Source organism: Pogona vitticeps, chromosome 3 (genome assembly GCF_051106095.1).
Source record: "Pogona vitticeps strain Pit_001003342236 chromosome 3, PviZW2.1, whole genome shotgun sequence".
Taxonomy (NCBI): domain Eukaryota; kingdom Metazoa; phylum Chordata; class Lepidosauria; order Squamata; family Agamidae; genus Pogona; species Pogona vitticeps.
In genome coordinates, this window is record NC_135785.1 from 34,641,598 (window position 1) to 34,659,786 (window position 18,189).

At 36.8% G+C, this 18,189-nt stretch overlaps 1 protein-coding gene across 9 annotated transcripts in view; it reads right to left on the reverse strand.

Moving 5' to 3' along the window:
• RHBDD1 (rhomboid domain containing 1) overlaps positions 1-18,189 on the reverse strand; it is a 66,188-nt gene that overhangs the window by 18,887 nt on the left and 29,112 nt on the right. For 4 of the 9 annotated variants that reach the window (XM_072995982.2, XM_072995983.2, XM_078389199.1 and 1 more), the window contains exons 6-8: positions 15,815-15,934; positions 4,305-4,419; positions 1,329-1,877 (exon numbers count right to left, since the gene is read on the reverse strand). In XM_072995982.2, the coding sequence (XP_072852083.2) occupies positions 1,667-1,877; positions 4,305-4,419; positions 15,815-15,934 (446 nt within the window). In that variant the 3' untranslated portion in view covers positions 1,329-1,666. Of the gene's footprint in view, positions 1-1,328; positions 1,878-2,770; positions 4,420-15,814; positions 15,935-18,189 lie in introns of those variants that run through there. The other 5 variants (XR_012085716.2, XM_072995985.2, XM_072995986.2 and 2 more) reach the window with 3 other exon arrangements.

An 18,189-nucleotide genomic window follows, 5' to 3' on the forward strand; every position in this document is an offset into this window, starting at 1 on the left:
TTGAAGCCGACTCAATACATTTCAATAGCTTTGCGAAGTCAATTTTTGCAAATTTAAGTGTGTCATAAAAGGGTCAAAAATGGTTTTAAATGCTTGGATTAGCTTCTGCACCCTCTAAAACGGATGCAAAAGTTAATTTGGCTTTGATCTGACTTTTCGTTAATTTATGGTGAATTTTTCCCCCCAACTTTTGACAGCTGTCAAAATCTGACAGCTCCATTGTTTCCTATGGGGGAGAAAAAAATTCACAAAAAATTAACGAAAAGTCAGTCAGATCAACACCAAATTAAGTATGCACACATTTTAGAAGGTGCACTAACGATTCCAAGCATTTAAAACCGTTTTTCAACATGTTAAGACACTTTTGTAATTGAAAAAATGAACATCGTTAAGTGAAGCAGGGGACCTAAAACCAAAAACGTTAAGCGAAGCATGGTCCCAAAATCGCTATGTAAAAATCGCCCATAGGGAAAAACGTTATACGAAGCACAATCTGACTCTGAAAAAATAAACGTTAAGCGAAAAAAACGTTAAACGAAGCAAACGTTATGCGAGGCACCACTGTACTCTTTTAAGACTTTGCACCATATTCAGGCATTCTGATAAGAAGGGATTGAACTGTGATGTTGGGACAGAAGTGGAGAGTAGAAATCTGCTGCCACTATCACTACATGCATTTGCTCTAATCCCCATGTGTCTGAATGGTGATTCTGTGTTGAGCTGAAGAAATTTATTGTCCTCTAGACAAAACAAGATTAGAAGCCTCATGGTGCAGTGGTTAAACTGCTGTACTACAACCAAAACTGTGCTCATGATAACCCAGCATTCAACCCTAGGCAGCTGGCTGAAGGTTGACTCAACCTTCTATCCTTCCAAGGTCAGCAAAAGGAGTGCCCAGCTCACATGGGGGGAGGGAACAATATGTAGCCTGCATAATGAACTTGTAAACTGCTCAAAGTACTGTAAGCGCTATGGGGCAGTATATAAACAGCAAGCTTTGCTTTTACTATTTCTACTTTGGGGGAACTTTCTGAGGTTGCACTCCATTTCACAAGGAAAACAATACTCCTGGAGCTTCAAGGAATAGAAATTAACAGTTTAGACTCAAAGGACATTTTCTATATAAAATATTGTGGAGGCTGTGGAGGTCTGCTCCACCAAGAGCTGGAAAAACAGTCTGGGGGTGGCAGGATTTACCCATCCTTTCCTCAAGCCTTTCATCACAAAGATTCTGTAAGATTCTACTATGAGAACTTTCTGGATTTTCTTTCACTGCACACGAACAACTTCATGTATGGTGGACTGTAGAAAAGGATAGTGCACAAATATTTTATTTTGGTACATGCTTAGTTTATTGGGAACGCCTACAAAATATATAAGTTGGAAAAAATTGCGACAAGGGGCCGACAAGTACATTGATACAAAATGAAATCTGTTAAAACATTTATTACTATTTAAAAATGGAAACCATAATTACTGATGACCCTCCAAAATGAGGATGAAATAAGATTTTTTTTTCATGGCAATGGGCAAACAAGTGCAACTCCATTTTCTTCATCTTCCCCACCATAAACAGATCGAGCAAAATGGTTTCTGGAAACTAGTGAGGAATAGGCCCTCCATTGGTCTTTTTTTAAACAGAGAAGCAGGCTTTCATACTGAATGCTTACAGCAATTTATAATAAAAGAAACAGACAGCAACTGGTAGGAAAAAATATTTTCTGGCAAGTCCCACTTTTGAAAAGCAAAAAATAAATAAAGACTCACAGAATGGCAAACTGTAGTCAAACCGTGGTCCAGGGGGCAAACAGTGATGTTCAGATATGCTGTTAAATACGTGCTGAATACATTTTGCAATCCTTTCTTCTTCTGTCATCCTGACAAAAAAATCACTCCTTTGAGGCTGCTATTTACATGAAGGGAAGAGTTTCCAAAAGCTCCAATTTCTTACAAATGGCAGTATCAGAAATGTGATTTCTGCCAGGATGTCCCCTCTCCACTTGCTGTGAATCTATTTATCTGCACCCATCCCCAGCATAAATTAAAACTGAAAATGACAAGGCTTGAAAATAAATGTCTACAATTTGCATGTGTATTTTTAAAAAATCTTCATGGTAAAAGCAAATATTCATTTAATGTCATATCTCAATTGCCCCCAGATATCAAAATAAAAATAAGAGGACAGAGAAGTGATTCTTTCCTAAAAGAGAAAAGCATAGCTAGCAGCAGCATGAAGGGAAAAAAGCGTGCATACAAAATGTGTGTGTATGCTGCCCATGCAGCAAATGGAGACCACAACAAGCTTTCCACTGGCACTACAAAAATCTGCTAAAGACCAAAGAGCTTCAAAAGCAGTTCCACTGGCCCTTTGAAAACATCTTCAAGATTTTGAGCTTTCAGCGCTTGGAAAGGCCTAAATCATTTTGTGTTTTGTTCCTCTTGGAATAAAACTGATAAAGGAAATTACAAATATGAAATTGAAGCCTATCTAAACTATAGTCTGTGCACACTGAATGTTTCACATTTTTTACTTGTTGATCTGCTGATCAAATCCAGAAGACAGATTAAGTCAATTACGTTTCTGTTGTGTTAACATCCAACGGTTTCTGATGATACAATGTGGATGTATGTAATTATTTTCATATATACATACATACAGGATGGCAAAACTCCTTGAAGAGGTAGATTTGTCAAGACTTCAAAGGCACAGAATCCTTCTAATAAGTAAACTTACTTTCCAGGACCAGAATAAATTAACACAAGAGAATAAGAGAATAAAAATATACTTTTAAGTTACCCAAGAGAATCAAAATATACTTTAAGTGATAAGAAAATGATCAAATATAGCAAAAATTCCCCTTCTTAGGCTCTCTTACAAAACTACAAAGTTCAGGTATCTTGTATATATAAAAAAGGTGAAGTGATGGTGTTAACATGTTTGCATACTTACGCAATGACTGCCTATTTGTTAACTAAAACAGAAATGTCACCAGGCCTTGTCTATAATGAAAAACTATACAGACAAAGCCACAAGGGAGCTGTAGGCTCCTTAAAGTTCTTAAAAGGTATTTGACTCCCAAGATACATGTTATTTTCCAGATGTCAACTCTACAGGTGGCACCTGGAAGCCAAATAAAAGCTATTAGTTGTAGGTGCTAAAGCACATGTAGGTTTTCTGAAGCACATCAAATCACGTTGCAATGAATTCTTCACAGCACACTAGAAAAAGGAATCCACATGTACACACAGAAGGTCCACACAGGCAGAAATGTCCTTGTTCACTTCAATACAAGGGGAGGCTCCATGTGTGCAACAATACCTGAACATGAAAATATTGACTTAACTCCCTCTTATGGAGGTGAATGGATGCTATCCAAGTGGTGCTCCTCCTCATTTTAATAGCATTTACACAAGAAATATTTTCAGTAGTCCAGGGTAAGAAAAACAGGACTAATATTAGGAAATACACATTTTCGCTCAACATATAGAAGTTATGTGTAGAGGTGAGGGATTTGCATTTGTCTCCTCAGTCAGGCCACCTCTGTGATTGGCACAGAGAGAAGAACAATGGCAGCACATGTCACGCTATAAGTGAACGACTGGTTGCCGGGGGTGTGTGTGTGTGTGTAATCAGGCTAGCCAGCTTTGATGGTGGATTTCATATTCGTCTCCCCTGGGAGACAAATACGAATACCTCATCTCTAATTATGTGTTTAAAATACATTGTACAATTACTGTAATGACTATGAAACCTCCCATGGAAACATTAACTAGGCTTTGGAAATTACCACTGGGTCTAAATAAAAATTAAACCTAAACTGCTCCCTGCACCAAATCCCCAATTAAAGACTTGTAGACTGAAGAGGAGATGTTATGCTGCTCTTGTCTGCTAAATTTGCATTTGGAAAAAATATTGCTGAATAGCAAATTGTTATCCTCTTCAGATGCATCAAGCATTCCATATTTAAGATCCTAAGAGGAAACAGAAAATCATAGCTCATGTGTTTGAACTACCTGATTTAATCTACATTATAGTCTACTGAAGGATCAATTCAAATTAACTCAAACAGTTCTATGCAATTTCCATTGAAATTAATAAGATTTGCACAAGAGAGCTTCGAGAATGTTGATGAACTGAATCCTTTTCAACTTTAACTTTGGTGTCCATATGTCAAATAGCAAATACTCCGTTGTATCTATTGGTACTTTCCAGGACACACTACTTTCTGAAACAAAATCCTTAAATGAGAATAGATTAGCCAGTGTTTTTGCAGTTGTGAAGAGAATGGACTTGAGAATTTTACCATCTATCAAATCGATTAAGTCTGTGTCTTCTAAGCTCCTCAGCTGATGGTTCTTCTGGTGGAAGCCAGAAGCCATAGGGTCTTCTCTCATTACTGTAATGTCTTGTGTTACCACCTGCAATAACAAGCAAATATGATGACTGTAACATAAGGTGAATCGCAGATAATTTTTCACACACATTCTTCTAATACCCATCACACCTATTTCCCCCCTCAATATATAAAGCTGACATTTACCAGAAGTTTAGAAACTTTGATTCAAACAAGAGGCTTGCCAACAGAACATCAAGTACTGAAGCAGGCAACTTGCCATTTGGATGTTTTGGATATACAGTGGTGCCTCGCTTAGCGATCGCTCTGTTGAGTGATGAAATCGCTTTACGATGCACTTTTGGCCATTGCTGGAGTGATTGCTTAGCGATGTCCCCTATGGCGAAAATTCGCTTTGTGATGATCGCGGGGGAAGCGAGCATGGCAAAGCAAAAATTTTTAAACAGCTGGTCGGCGGTTCCAAAATGGCTGCCGCAAAAACAAAATGGCCACCGCTGTTTTGCCTCACTTTAGAGGCACCCAAAATGGCCACCGCTATGGAGGAATTTTGCTTTAAGGTAAGTTTTTAGCCCACAGGAATGTATTAAACACATTTTAATACGTTCCTATGTGCATTTTAATATCGCTTAGCGAGTAAAGAACTTAGCGATGTTTTTTCCGGAATGGATTAACATCGCTAAGTGAGGCACCGCTGTACTTCCAATCAGCCTCAACTTCTATGGGCAATGGTCTAGAATTCAGACAAATGCAGTTCAAAACATCACCGTGTTGCCCATCCTGATTTAATGTTTTCAAACTGATATAACAGAAATCTTTAAGTTCTCACACTGTGATGTGTGCATTGATACCAAGCTGTCGAACCCTGGCTGCAATCACACACACAAGCTTTCATTTCCCACACTTTAAATTTCACTGTTCTTTTCCAGCATTCAATAAAAGAAGAGAAAACCATCAAATCTTTGGTGTTGAGAAAAGAAAAGGAAGCCTAAGCTTCATCTATTGTTACCAGGAATTTCCACTGGAACAAATGGAGCTGTTTTTGTGGTGATGTGGGTTTGAAGAGGATATTAAAACTGTCTGTGTTCAATTACTACAGTATTTGGGGGGGAAAAGAACAAAAATGAATTGTTAGCAGTTTATGAACCCGCTAAGCTGCACTGATATTTCAGAAGTAACCTAAAGCTACAATGGACCTCCCTCAAGCAGCACAAAAAGTTTGCAACTGCAGCGCCCAAGTCCCTTAGGTTTTATTTTTATTTTAGATTTCATCACCCCAAGGATGCACCGGATCAAAATAAACTCAAGACTAAGAGGTAATATGATAGCCATTGTCAAATATTGGAAGAGCTGTAATGTGAAAGAGCAAACAAGTTTGTTTTGTCCAACTTTGGGGGGGAGCAGTAGGGCAAAACATATCTGTGAAGTTTACATTTGCTTGTTTGATTACCATGACAAATTCAGAAATTCCTGCTCTCTTGTCATGCTTAGCCTGACAACTATGAAAGTGTTACACACAATGGGTTCTCTGAAGCTTCTTTCGTGAGATGCCTTTAATATGAAAAATTACCAGTTAAAATTAAAGAATTCTTTACTTTATTAGCAGTGAAAGCTTGGCACTGGCTGAGATGGGAGGAAGAAAGTAAAATATCTTCTGTAACACCAAAATATCTTCTTAAAATTCTCATAAATGTGAGAAATGCTCTGGTTTCTCACAATAGTCTGGGTCTGGGATCACAGTAAATAAAAATCAAGGTATCTAAGTTAGCATGGACTTCAGGTTATATGTATGAAAAGTTTCCACAGCCTCTGAACACTTAGGATTGATAAAACCAAGGAGTAAGAGTTCAGTGTCAGGCTATTCTTCATGTCATCCAGCAGATGGCACAAGAGACTCATAACCAAGCTATTAGAGAAAAGTAGGACAAACCCCAGTCAACAAAGCATTCCGCATAGTAAGCAGAATTAAGGTTATTTTGAAACAGATGGGCTCTACAGAAGCTGCAGCACTGAATATTATAGAGTTGTTTATTGTGTGGCCAGTCTGAAACCCAGGGATTATTTGCCAGCATCTAGCACTTTCTGTGTCAGATCAGGTTTCATCTAAAAGAAGAATAAAGTGAAAGCCTACTGGGATATATAGCTATACATTTTTGTACTAATCCACTGTTGAATTCAGAATTTAAACTTGCTGTTATACGGCCTATTCAGCATAGCAGTGTTGTTGTTTTTCTGGAAAGATCAGCAGCATAACTAGAATCCTAACTCTGATGTGTAACAGCTAGCTAACATATCTAGTCAACTGAGAAGACTATACAAGTGTTGCTTGTTTTTGTATTAAAAATAAAATCTATTTACATCTTTCAGTATTGTCTTTATCAATTTTAACACAGCATGCCCCAGAATTGAAAGATACCTTCATCAGTTTTTTTGGACAGCTGTATCCTATAAAGTTTTATGAAATCTGCAAAGCTATCAGCATACCTCCCTAGATGAGGATAGAATGTGAAGAACTTTTTGGTTCAGGCACTCAAAAGAACTTACTGTATGTTACTGATGTATTCTAAGAACACACAACTTATAAATATGAAGGTGCTCAGAAACCAATAGTATAAAAGAAATTTCTTAAGGCTTCTTTGTAAGCGGAACAGTGAATACAATTTTATCCAAGCTATGTAATGTCCTCTGGGAAGTACTACAAGTTATGTGTTACAATCTATGCACTAGTAATCTCAAGAATCATCTACTGTAATACAGTGGTGCCTCGCTTAGCGATTGCTTCGTTTAATGAAGAATTCACTTAACGATGTGTTTCTTGGAGGAATTTTCCGCATCATTTAACGATGTTCTCTATGGGGGATTTTCACTTAACGATCTCGGTTTTTGCTCATTTTTAAGTGTCTTAAAATGTTTGAAACCTGTTTTAAATGCTTGGAATTGGTAGTTCCCCCTTGTGAAACATGTGCAAACTTAATTTGGCTCTGTTCTGTGTCTTCGTTAATTTTTGGTGATATTTTGTTTTCCCCATTTAAATCCACTGAACTGTCCCTTCAATGGATTTAAATGGGGAAAACAAAAAATCACCAAAAATTAACGAAGACTCAGAACAGAGCCAAATTAAGTTTGCACATGTTTCACAAGGGGGACTACCGATTCCAAGCATTTAAAACAGGTTTCAAACATTTTAAAACACTTAAAAATGAGCGAAAACGGAGATCGGGAAGCCAACTGAAATGCATTGAAGCCGGCTTACAAACGGCCCTAGTTACAAACATTTCGACTTATAAACCGCTCTGATAGAAAAATATTGACTTGACTTGCAAATTAGATTCGAGTTAAAATTTGAAAAAAAAAACGTGCAGGAGGTGGGGAAAGCGTGAAATCTGAACTTTCAATTAACCGTTGGCCAGTGAAGAGGGTGCCTGTCTGCTTCCTCGCTCTTCCCAGCTTTTTGAGAGTGGATTTGGAAACAGTCTTCAGACTGCCTGGTACTGCCTGGCACAGTGCTGTACGGACTGTATTTTTCATTTTGGGGTTTTTTTTTTTAAAAAATTATTTTTGGATTTTTAAAAGGTGTTCCCCCCCTCCTTTGCTGCTCCCTTCCCCCCCAAAGGTGCTTGTATTGGCTTGCCTTGATTAAAAAGGTGCTTTTCAAGGTGATCTGTTGTCTGAAAGGTGCTTGGTTTTTCCCAGAAGGTGCTTGTCTTGGCTTAAAAGGTGCTTTTCAAGGTGTTCTGTTGAAAAGGTGTCTGTTCACGCCTTCCCTCCCTCTTTTCTTTCCTTTTTTTAACCTAAGGTTATCATCTTAGGTTAAAAGGAAAAAAAGAAAAAAATCTGCCCCTAGTGGTAGGAATGGATTAACCGGCTTTGCATTAGTTCCTATGGGAACTAATGATTCGAGTTACAAACCGCTCCTCGACCTAAGAACCAAAAACAGCCGGAACAGATTAATTGGCTTTTAATGCATTCCTATGGAAAATGCTGATTAGACTTACAAACTTTTCGACTTACAAACTTCCTTCTGGAATGGATTATGTTTGTAAATTGAGGGTTGACTGTGGTTTAATCCTGTATATTTATTTTGGAAATTTCGAATCAAGCATGTTTCACAGTGCAAAGGAAAGTAACCTTTCATGGTTCCTTATGTACATATTTGTAAAACTGCAGGTTTATTTACTATCTCATGCAAACATACAGTTAAAATATTAAGACTTATTCAGAATTTATACCTGGATAAAGAATTAGAACAAAAGATTTTTTTTTTTTTAAAAAAAACATGACCGGAGCATGAAAATCTGATAATTAATATACTTTTATAACATACAATAAGGCAAAAACTGCATTTCCTGAGTACACTATCAAAACATCTTTAGTAACATTTGAACAACTGTCACCAAACAACAGCCGGACTTTTGGCTTCAATTCACCTCAGATGAGAACCCGATTCTTTCCCAACAACACTAGCTGATCTTGCTAATTATGTTACAATGCCAGCACATTATCTCACGTAGGTCCAAAATTCACAGAAAACTTTTGGGCATAGTATAAAAAAATACATGATGTATTATTTAGCAGTCTGTTACTGACAGTGGATTTGTTTCTTCAAACATTAAGTCAGCAATGTATTGTGCAACACACCAGAAGATACCCACTAATACTATAGGCAAGTAAAATATAAAGGCTTCTTCACAATACAACAAGCATTTCACATGGATGTGGGTACAGGGTACATAAACTCAGTGAAAGATCCTTGCAATTACTACAACTTCTATGTGCTGCTTCTCCCCCCATTATCCCACCCATTATCTGGAACATGCAGATTGGAAGTTTTCTTGACATCCACTACAAACTAAAAATGAAGGTCAGCAGTGGCATGGTGAGCCAATGTACACAAAAGACCTGCTTGTATATGGCTATTGTAGGAAGCCATTTATAAAAGTAGCCATTAGATGCCCACCAGTTGTTCTTCACAAGCACACAGAAACATTTCTAAGGCAGAATATTCCCAAAGTGAATACAGTGGTGCCTCGCATAGCGAGGTTAATCCGTTCCGGATTAACCTTCGCTATAGCGAAACATCGCTGAACGGGACAGGGAAAGCCATTGGAACGTATTAAACATCGTTTAATGCGTTCCAAAAGGCTCCTTTACTCACCGTTCAGCGAGGTTTCCTATGGCCGGCAGCCATTTTCGCGCCCTCGTCAAGCGAGGGGAGGGTGCGAAAATGCTGCGCGCGGCCATTTTGGGGCTTCCGGCGGCCATTTTGTCCACCAAACAGCTGATCATCGGAGCTTCGTTTTGCGAAGATCGGTAAGCGAAATGCTTACCGATCTTCGCGAAGCGAATTTCTCCCTATCTAAAGCTCGTTGAGCGATCGCATTAGCGATCCAAAAAATGGATCGCTATGCGATTTCGTCGTTATACGGTGCGCTCGTTAAGCGAGGCACCACTGTATTAAAGAAGTGGGGATTAACAGCAACAGTTACACAAAGTGCAGTATGTAGAGAGGAAGGACTGCTGAAAATGATGTTTCAGGAAAGATGAAAGGATTCCAGGTCTTCACCAAATATATCGCTCCTAAAAAAGGCAACTCTTCTTCCCTAACTCAAATCAGAATGGTTCAATGGAAAGTACAAAATGTAAACCAAAGTAACAAGAAGTATATATCCACAATGCATAATTTTGTACTGTACTCTCCAAAGGCACATTGAAAAACTATTTCAGTGAGAAAGTGGACTTGTCCATGAAAGCTCACATTGAAATATAGCAGTTAGTCTTTAAGGTGCCACAAAGTTTTTGTATTTTTCATTTGTTTTTGCCAGATACAAAAAATTATACAATGCCATTTCAGTCCCCAGTTCACTGTGGGGCGAAGAGCAACCTTCTCTTTGTCATTACTCTGACACTCTCCTTAACCCAGCATTGGTAGCTTTCACAGTACAGACAACATGTATATATGTGTGTTCCAGCCTTTCAAGTTTTTGTTTCCAATCAAAGCTTCCTCTCAAAATCCCATCCATATTAATCAAATGCAGATGATTGAAGTCTGAATATAATAAACTCAGGAAAAGAAAACAATGTTCCAGAAACATGCCATGGATTTACTGAGTGGATTGTTGTATGTAAGTAAAACTTTAGAGGTATCATCTAATACAATGGTTCAACCTTGGGTCCTCAAACCTTGGACTAGAACTCCCAGAAGCTTGGGTGAAAACCAGGTACACTTATAAGAATTCTATACCTCTTATTCTAAATTTGACAGCAACTGTCAGGTTTACTATCATTACATTTTTTTGCTATATGTAACTCACTTCATATGTACTGTTTTTTTTCAGCCATTCGCCATAACCTCCTGTATGTTTTTAAGCTTGGTTTCCAACTCCTGGAATACTGAAATCATGCTATGTGAACTCTGAGAGGGTCTTAGAATTCTATAGAACAGGGAAGACTTCAGTCAGGAACTGTGAAGTGACTCAAAGACATGAAGAATTCAGGGCCATGTAAGCTATTAATGATAGGGAAATATGTACCGTACATATCAAGTAAGTGGCAACATTTACTAAGATCAATAAATCATTTATGTGAGATAATGATTTAATCTAACACAATATCTAAGATTTTAGAAGACCCTGCAGCATTAGGAGACTGAATTTCATTTGAAGTTATCCTGATTAGACAATGTCCCAGGACTAAATTGTTTTTAGAATTTTAACTTTATTTTATTCCATTTTCACAGAAAATGTAAAACAAGCAAAACTAATAGCCTCCCCCACCCAAATGTTCTACTCCATCTGAATCCTGAACTCCACCTGTTTTAATGCACCAGAGTTCCATTGCTATAAACTTCAACACCAACTAACTTTCCTTGCCATAGTCCTATTCCCCTTTCCTAAATAACGGGAGTGGTAAGGAGGGAAGAGTTATATTACTTGCCTCACGGAATCCCCAACAAAGTCTATCATAATCATTTTTGAACTGGTATCCTCTACTGTGCAAATAATTACGGATCAGAAAGACACTTTCTTCATTAGCACCGTGCTCACTCCAGACATTTTAGTATAAGCAGGTTGTGTTTTGTTATACATCATTTTTTTTGCAAGATGAAATATAGGAATAATCAACATTTTGTTCATTTTCCCCCTTTTTTATCAATAGGCAGCTAGTTAAATACAGCAGTTGGGTCATAAAAACACAAAACATGATCAAACATTATATGACTACTTTCCAAATGCCTTACATATCGGCTGAAATGCTGTTGTGCAATATAAGCAGAGTCAAACATTTCTTTGTTCCTCGTGGAAAAATAAGGAGCCCCAGCCATGATTCTCAGGAGCACTTATGGACACATGAAGCCAGCATGCATGGGCACCTTGAGAATCACAAGAGGGATTTTTATTGACACATGAGGAATGGACTGAAGCATATGGGTCATATAATTAATGTGGCATATAAATAAAATGAATGGAGGAGGAGGAGGAGGAGGAGAAGGAGAAGGAGAAGGAGAAGGAGAAGGAGAAGAAGAAGAAGAAGAAGACTTTGCTCATGTTACCCAACAGGATTTCAGGTATTCTACTGTATGTGTGCTGATCATTCTCTAGAACTGTGGTCCCCAGCCTTGGGCCTCCAGATGTTATTGGACTGCAACTCCGAGAAGCCTTCACCACTATCTCTGTTGGCCAGGATTTCTGGGAGTTGAACTTCAAGAACATCTGGGGGCCCAAGGTTGAGGACCACTGCTCTAGAACATGAATTTCATGTACCAGTCCCTATGAGACACAAAGATCAATTTCAAGAATTCTTTCAGGAAATAATAGAAATACATTTTATTCTTGGAATACAGTGCAATTTCAGGTGGCTCTCAGACTTGTGCACCCATAATTTCCATGATAGTAATCGCTTTCTAGTTATTTGTTTGTATCAACTGTACCAGATACACCATCATTCTGACATCTATTCTCTTGTTACTGATTTCAATGAGTATTATTAGTAACTCAATTTATTGACTTTTTGTGTGGTAGTTTTCATGTAGGAAGTAAATGAACACAGCTGCAGCTTTGTAAAGAGAAGCCAGTCATAAGCCAGCATATTTCCTGGGAACACAAACTAATGAGCATCTAGAGCTATTTAAAACTATTATACAACACAATGTAAGAGGAAGCACTTGACACTTCCTACATCCTAGCCAAGAACTGGAGGGTATGCAAAAGTTTTCTATTAATGGTGAAAGCTGAGATATTTTAAAATGTTATGGAAGTACAGCTGGCAATTTAAGATGGGCAATAATCAAACTGCCAGAGATGTGGCCTTTTCTGTGGTAGCACCTGGGCATCTAGACTGGGGATCTCCTTCTCCAAGAATTTGGCACTAGCACTGTTATATTTTGATGCTAAGTGAAAATTCTGCTGTCTTCCTCACTCTATGACAACAAATAACACTCATCATTTTCACATTTCAGTTGCTCTTCTTGTATATTTTGGGCTTGAGGTTGGATTGTTTTAAGTTGGCCTTAATGTGGAAGGGCAGAAAAAACACAAGATTTCACATCCCTTTGTCCTGCGCAGGGCTCCAATGAAAGTTAATTGCCCCACTGCTAAATTCACATTATTCTAACCTTTCAAGCCACACATGAACAATAACTACTACTCTCTTAATTGAGAGATACGTAAACAGAAATGTAAATGAATGAACAATCAAACAAAAATAAGTTATTTATGTACAGAGGACGTAGCTTTACATAACCTATGCAAGAAAGATACCCACACAGAATACATAAGAAAACTGTCCTTCCCCAAATGTTACTGATTTTGAGAATCAAATAAATCACATTAACAGGGTCTACCTTAAAGCTGTAGCACTGCATGGTGATGGTGATCAACCCTGACATTCCAGGGTGGGACAGGCACCCCTTGTAATCCAGCCACCTCCTCCAGGGATTGGAAGAAAGAGCTGAATTTTAGGAAGAGGTCAGTCCCTGTGATACCGAAAAGTCATTGTCATCCTTTATAAATACTTCTCTCCTAGTACTGGAGTGTAGTTTCTTAAAAGGTTTACATCCAAATACAGCCGCTCAGAGTGGTATAAACATACCAGATGGGCAGGATATAAATAAATAAATAAATAAATAAATAAATAAATAAATAAATAAATAAATAAATAAATAAATAAATAAAATTACAAAGACTGTTCTTTTCAGATAACAAAGAAACTCAACAATTATTTCAGCAATGTCTTCTTTTTTGGTGGCTTTCTCCAGATTTATGTTGCTCTATCTCCTTATAAAGTTCACAGCCAGGAAATGTTCAGTTTACGTCTCACTGCTCAAGAAAGGAGATGCTAGAGTACAGTAACTATAGGACTACTACATTAATGTCCTATGCAAGCAAAGTGATTCTCAAGATGTTGCAACAAAGACTTTTACCCTATATGGAGCAAAAAATGCCTGATGTTCAGGCTGGTTTCACATATCAAATAATTTCAGAAGAAAATAAGTTTCTGCTTTATAGACTACAGCAAAAGCTTTTATTATGTAGACAGGTGTGTGTCTCAACATTTGATTATCCTGATAGGTAACTTAATTTCTAAAGATACAGCTACTAGAGCAGAATATGGTGAAAGAGAAGGCATAGCTATCAGACAAGTATATATTTTATCTCCCTATTAGTTCAATTTGCACACAGAATGTATCATATGGAAAAGTGGACTAGATTCAAATAAAAGTAGAATGAAAATTGATGGAAGAAAAATCAATGATTTAAGACATGGAGATTATACCATATTCTGCCAGAAAGCAACAATACTGTGAAACAATTCCTAATAAAGGTGAAAGAAAATAGTACAAAAGTAGGACTGCAACTGAATATTAAGAAAAAATATGATTACAGAAGAATTCCATTACTTTAGTGTTCTTAATGAAGAAACTGAAATAATTAAATGTTTGTATACTTTGGATGCAATCATCAAATTAAATGGAAACTACAATTAAGAAATCAAAAGACTGAGACTCAGGAAGGCTGCTACAAAGCAACTAGAGATGGCAATAAAATACAAGGAAGTGTCAGTGGAAACCAAGTATGTACAAGATCACTAACACTACTGTATTTCCAATTACTTTTTACAGATGTGAAAGCTGGACAGTGAAGGAGGTCAACAGGAAAGAAAATTGATTCTCTCAAAATATGATGCAAGAAGAGAACCTTGCAGACATTCTGGAATGCCAGAATGACAAACAAGTGGGCTCTAAATCAAACCCCGCCTGAACTCTCTCTAGAGGCAAAAAGGATGAAACTAAGATTGCTGTACTTTGGGCACATCATGAAAAGATATGACTTGGTGGAAAAGAAAATCTGCAGTTGTGGGCAGAAAGGAAGAGGAGGAGGGAGGGAGAGAAAGAAATGACCAAATATAAGAGACCACATGTGCAGTAGATTGACTCAAGCAACAGGTCTGAGGATGTAAGAGCTGAGTAGGGCTGTTAATGATAGAATATTCTGGTGGTCACTCATTCAAAGAATTGTCATAGGTGGAGGTGACTTGACAGCACTTAATAATATTGCTTTAAACAAGTCAGTCATAATTTTTAAAAAAAAAAAACTTAGAACTGCAGTTGAATTTTTATTTTTTTCTAGAATGAATCATTTTGTTAAATTTATTGAATTTTTGTTATTTTACATTTGTTTTACTATACTGAATTAATTTTAATTATATTATATACACTGAATGGCTGTGCTTAATCTAAACTTAGTTTTGATACATTAAATTATTAGTTTGTGATTTATAAAGAGAGAGAAAGAGAAACAGAAACAGAGAGAAAAGAGAGTTAACTTTAACTTAACATTGGAACAACATATGAAAATATAAGATTTTCACATGTTGTTCCAATGTTCCTTTAGGTTAGAATTTTCAAAACCACCAAAACATCTGTGGCAAAAGCCAACTGTGTTTGTATCATATAATTTCAAAAACTGAGATATTCCTCAAATACATATGAAATATACATTTCAAGTACATTTGAAGAAATATGCTTAAAAATAAGTACATGTTAATTTAATACAGTAAATTATTTTTAAAGAAACTAATCAGGAATTTAAGGCACCAATCAAGTAGCCTGTTGAAAACAGAAAGATAAATACTACCTGTATCAATTTTTGTGGTATCAGTTCATCATGAATACATGGGAAATATCTAACTCCAACAAGCTTCTGCTTCATCGTCCTACTCTCTTTCTGCAAAGGGCTAGTCTTGCATAGCTTGGCTCTCCTTTCAAAAACTTGGAATATCGGGCAGGTTACTTGGAAGTGGGAACTAGTTGTATAAAATGGTGTATGTGATAGTTCTAAGGTTATTATTGAAGCCATGCTTTGCTTTTTTAAAATATGCATAACTGTACTAAAGAAATACAAACAATTATTCTTCAACAAGTAAATATACCTTGCAGATAATGTAAGCATGAATGGTAACCTTACCTCTCTCATTCAGACTGTTTCTTACTGCCCTTTCAAACTGTTCCTCTTCACTTAGTCCACCAGTATACGTGTTATAGTCCCTTGATGGGTATGATGTGTAACCAGAATATCCAGAATACTCTTCATAAAAAGATATGCAAAGTGAAAATTAACATGCAATAAGGAACATATATAATACATTGAATTTCAGTATCTCTTGCTTCGTAAATGTCATGAAATACATTAAAGCTAATAAATGTGAAAATCAATTAGTAAAATTAGTAAAATTAATATTAATCTGTATATGAAGTCATAATTGCATGTGAAGTGTATTCTTTACAATAAAAGGCAGAGTGTTCATGTTAGAGAAAACTATTTCCAAGCTGTATGTTTAAAAAAATTAACCTTGATTAGCATTTTAAAAACCCAATACTTTACAGATAAATTTAAATTAGAAATCTAGCAGTTTTCAGCTACTGAATAACTCTTGAATCTGAGGAAGTGGGCTGTAATCTACAAACGCTCACAATGAAATAAATCTGTTGATCTAAGGGACCACAACTTTTTTACTTCTATTATTGTTATGTATGTTAAAAAACTATGACAGCCTCTTCCTTTCAGCAGTCTGTGCTTACTGGCAGTAGGCAACTATAGAAGTGATGTACATTAAATACAGTAAAAACAGCCATATCAAAAATACATTAAAAATCTAATGTCATTTCAATAAAAAACCACCTGTAAGCCCAAATTAAGCACAGGGGGATGAACGCAACCATGAAGAAAGTACATTCCACAACTTAAGAAGAATACTGATCTCTTATATGCACCTATATCAACTGGGCCAAGTGATGGTATCTTCAGAAGGTCCTCATTTATAATTGAATAACTAGATCAGTTCATCATGACATACTAGATCTCTAATACAGCCAGTTGTAAAGCTGCTTACAGTTTTTGAAATTAAGATCATCTTTAATTGAGCCTGAGAAAGCAGTTGGCTTGATTCAGAACTGTCTCATCCCACATCCTCACTAAACAGATAATCAACAAGATACCAACTTTTTTTATTAGGCCACAATGTGTTCATTTTACTTATTTGTTACGTTTATATCCTGCATTTCCACTACAAAGCAGTTTATAATATTTATAAAAGAAATAAAATAAATTAAAACCAATTTTACTTTATTTCTGTTCTAAAAGCCAGGAAATTCAATTCTTAAATAAAAAACCTTCCAGTTTATGAATTGAGATACTGTGCTTCTCTATCCACGATTCAAAATACCTCCTTGACAGCAGGAAAAAAAGAATATCAAACTCTACATAGCAAAGGAATCTTGAATGCTGACAAGACTTATGGCAAGTATCAAGATTACTTACAGATAATCTCTTATGCTCACTACCAGTCACAAAGAGACATCAAGCAAAACAAAAATAGACCTGACAATTGTTTTGTGTTTCGCAAAGAAGTGGTTAACTAATGAAAAAAGGAGTCAGCTTCTGGGGTTTTTCCCTTGCTTGATGTATTTTTGTGAGCGGTAGTGAGCACAAGAGGATATCCTCCAAACCATCTCAACATTCAGGTTGCCCTCCACAATATAAAGCTTGGTATCTTTTCTTCCTGGTGGCAAAGTAGGAACAATATTGTGCAGCAATATCGGGCCATTCATTCCCTGGTGTTTTGAATCATGGATAGAGAAGCATGATATCCCCAATATGTAAACCATAGTTGTTGTTTTTGTTTTGTTTTATTTTGTTTAAGAATTAAATCTTGCAATTCAGCCTGGTTGTGGAAGGAAGGGGCTGTTTCAGAAGGGTTGAGAGGACCCACAGAAAATGTTACATCATTGTCTGATTTTGCCCATTTGCTAAATTGTGAAGAAAGAAGATAAGCTTCCTACAAAGAACTACCTCGCCATCCAAACTCAAGGACTGGTAATTATGTCAGTGAACTACTGTAGTCATGAGGTCATTTGTATTAGGCATGCATCTCTCTTTTAGGTTATTCTGAGCATATAACTGATATTGAAGATATCAGTATTTTTTGTATACTGTACTCTTTGTGTACTGAAGGATATGCTGCTGTAAGGTAATAACTTATCAGACTACATGACAATAAGATCTGTTAAATGTACTGAGCTATGTTCTTTTACATGTCTCAGACGGACAGAGAGACAGACAGATAGATAAGGTTGGGATGAGGGTGACCTTCATGCAATCACAGGTAGAAGTTCTGATTCTGATTCAACAAAGACTTAATCTACCTATACCTCCTCCTGTTGTAACACTAGTGGGTTATGCCAAGCAGGAATAGGAATGCCTCCCCATTAAGAGAGAATACCAACAAACCCTAAACATCTGGCATCTAAATTCTGCCTGGAAAGATACACTGAAATTTCTCA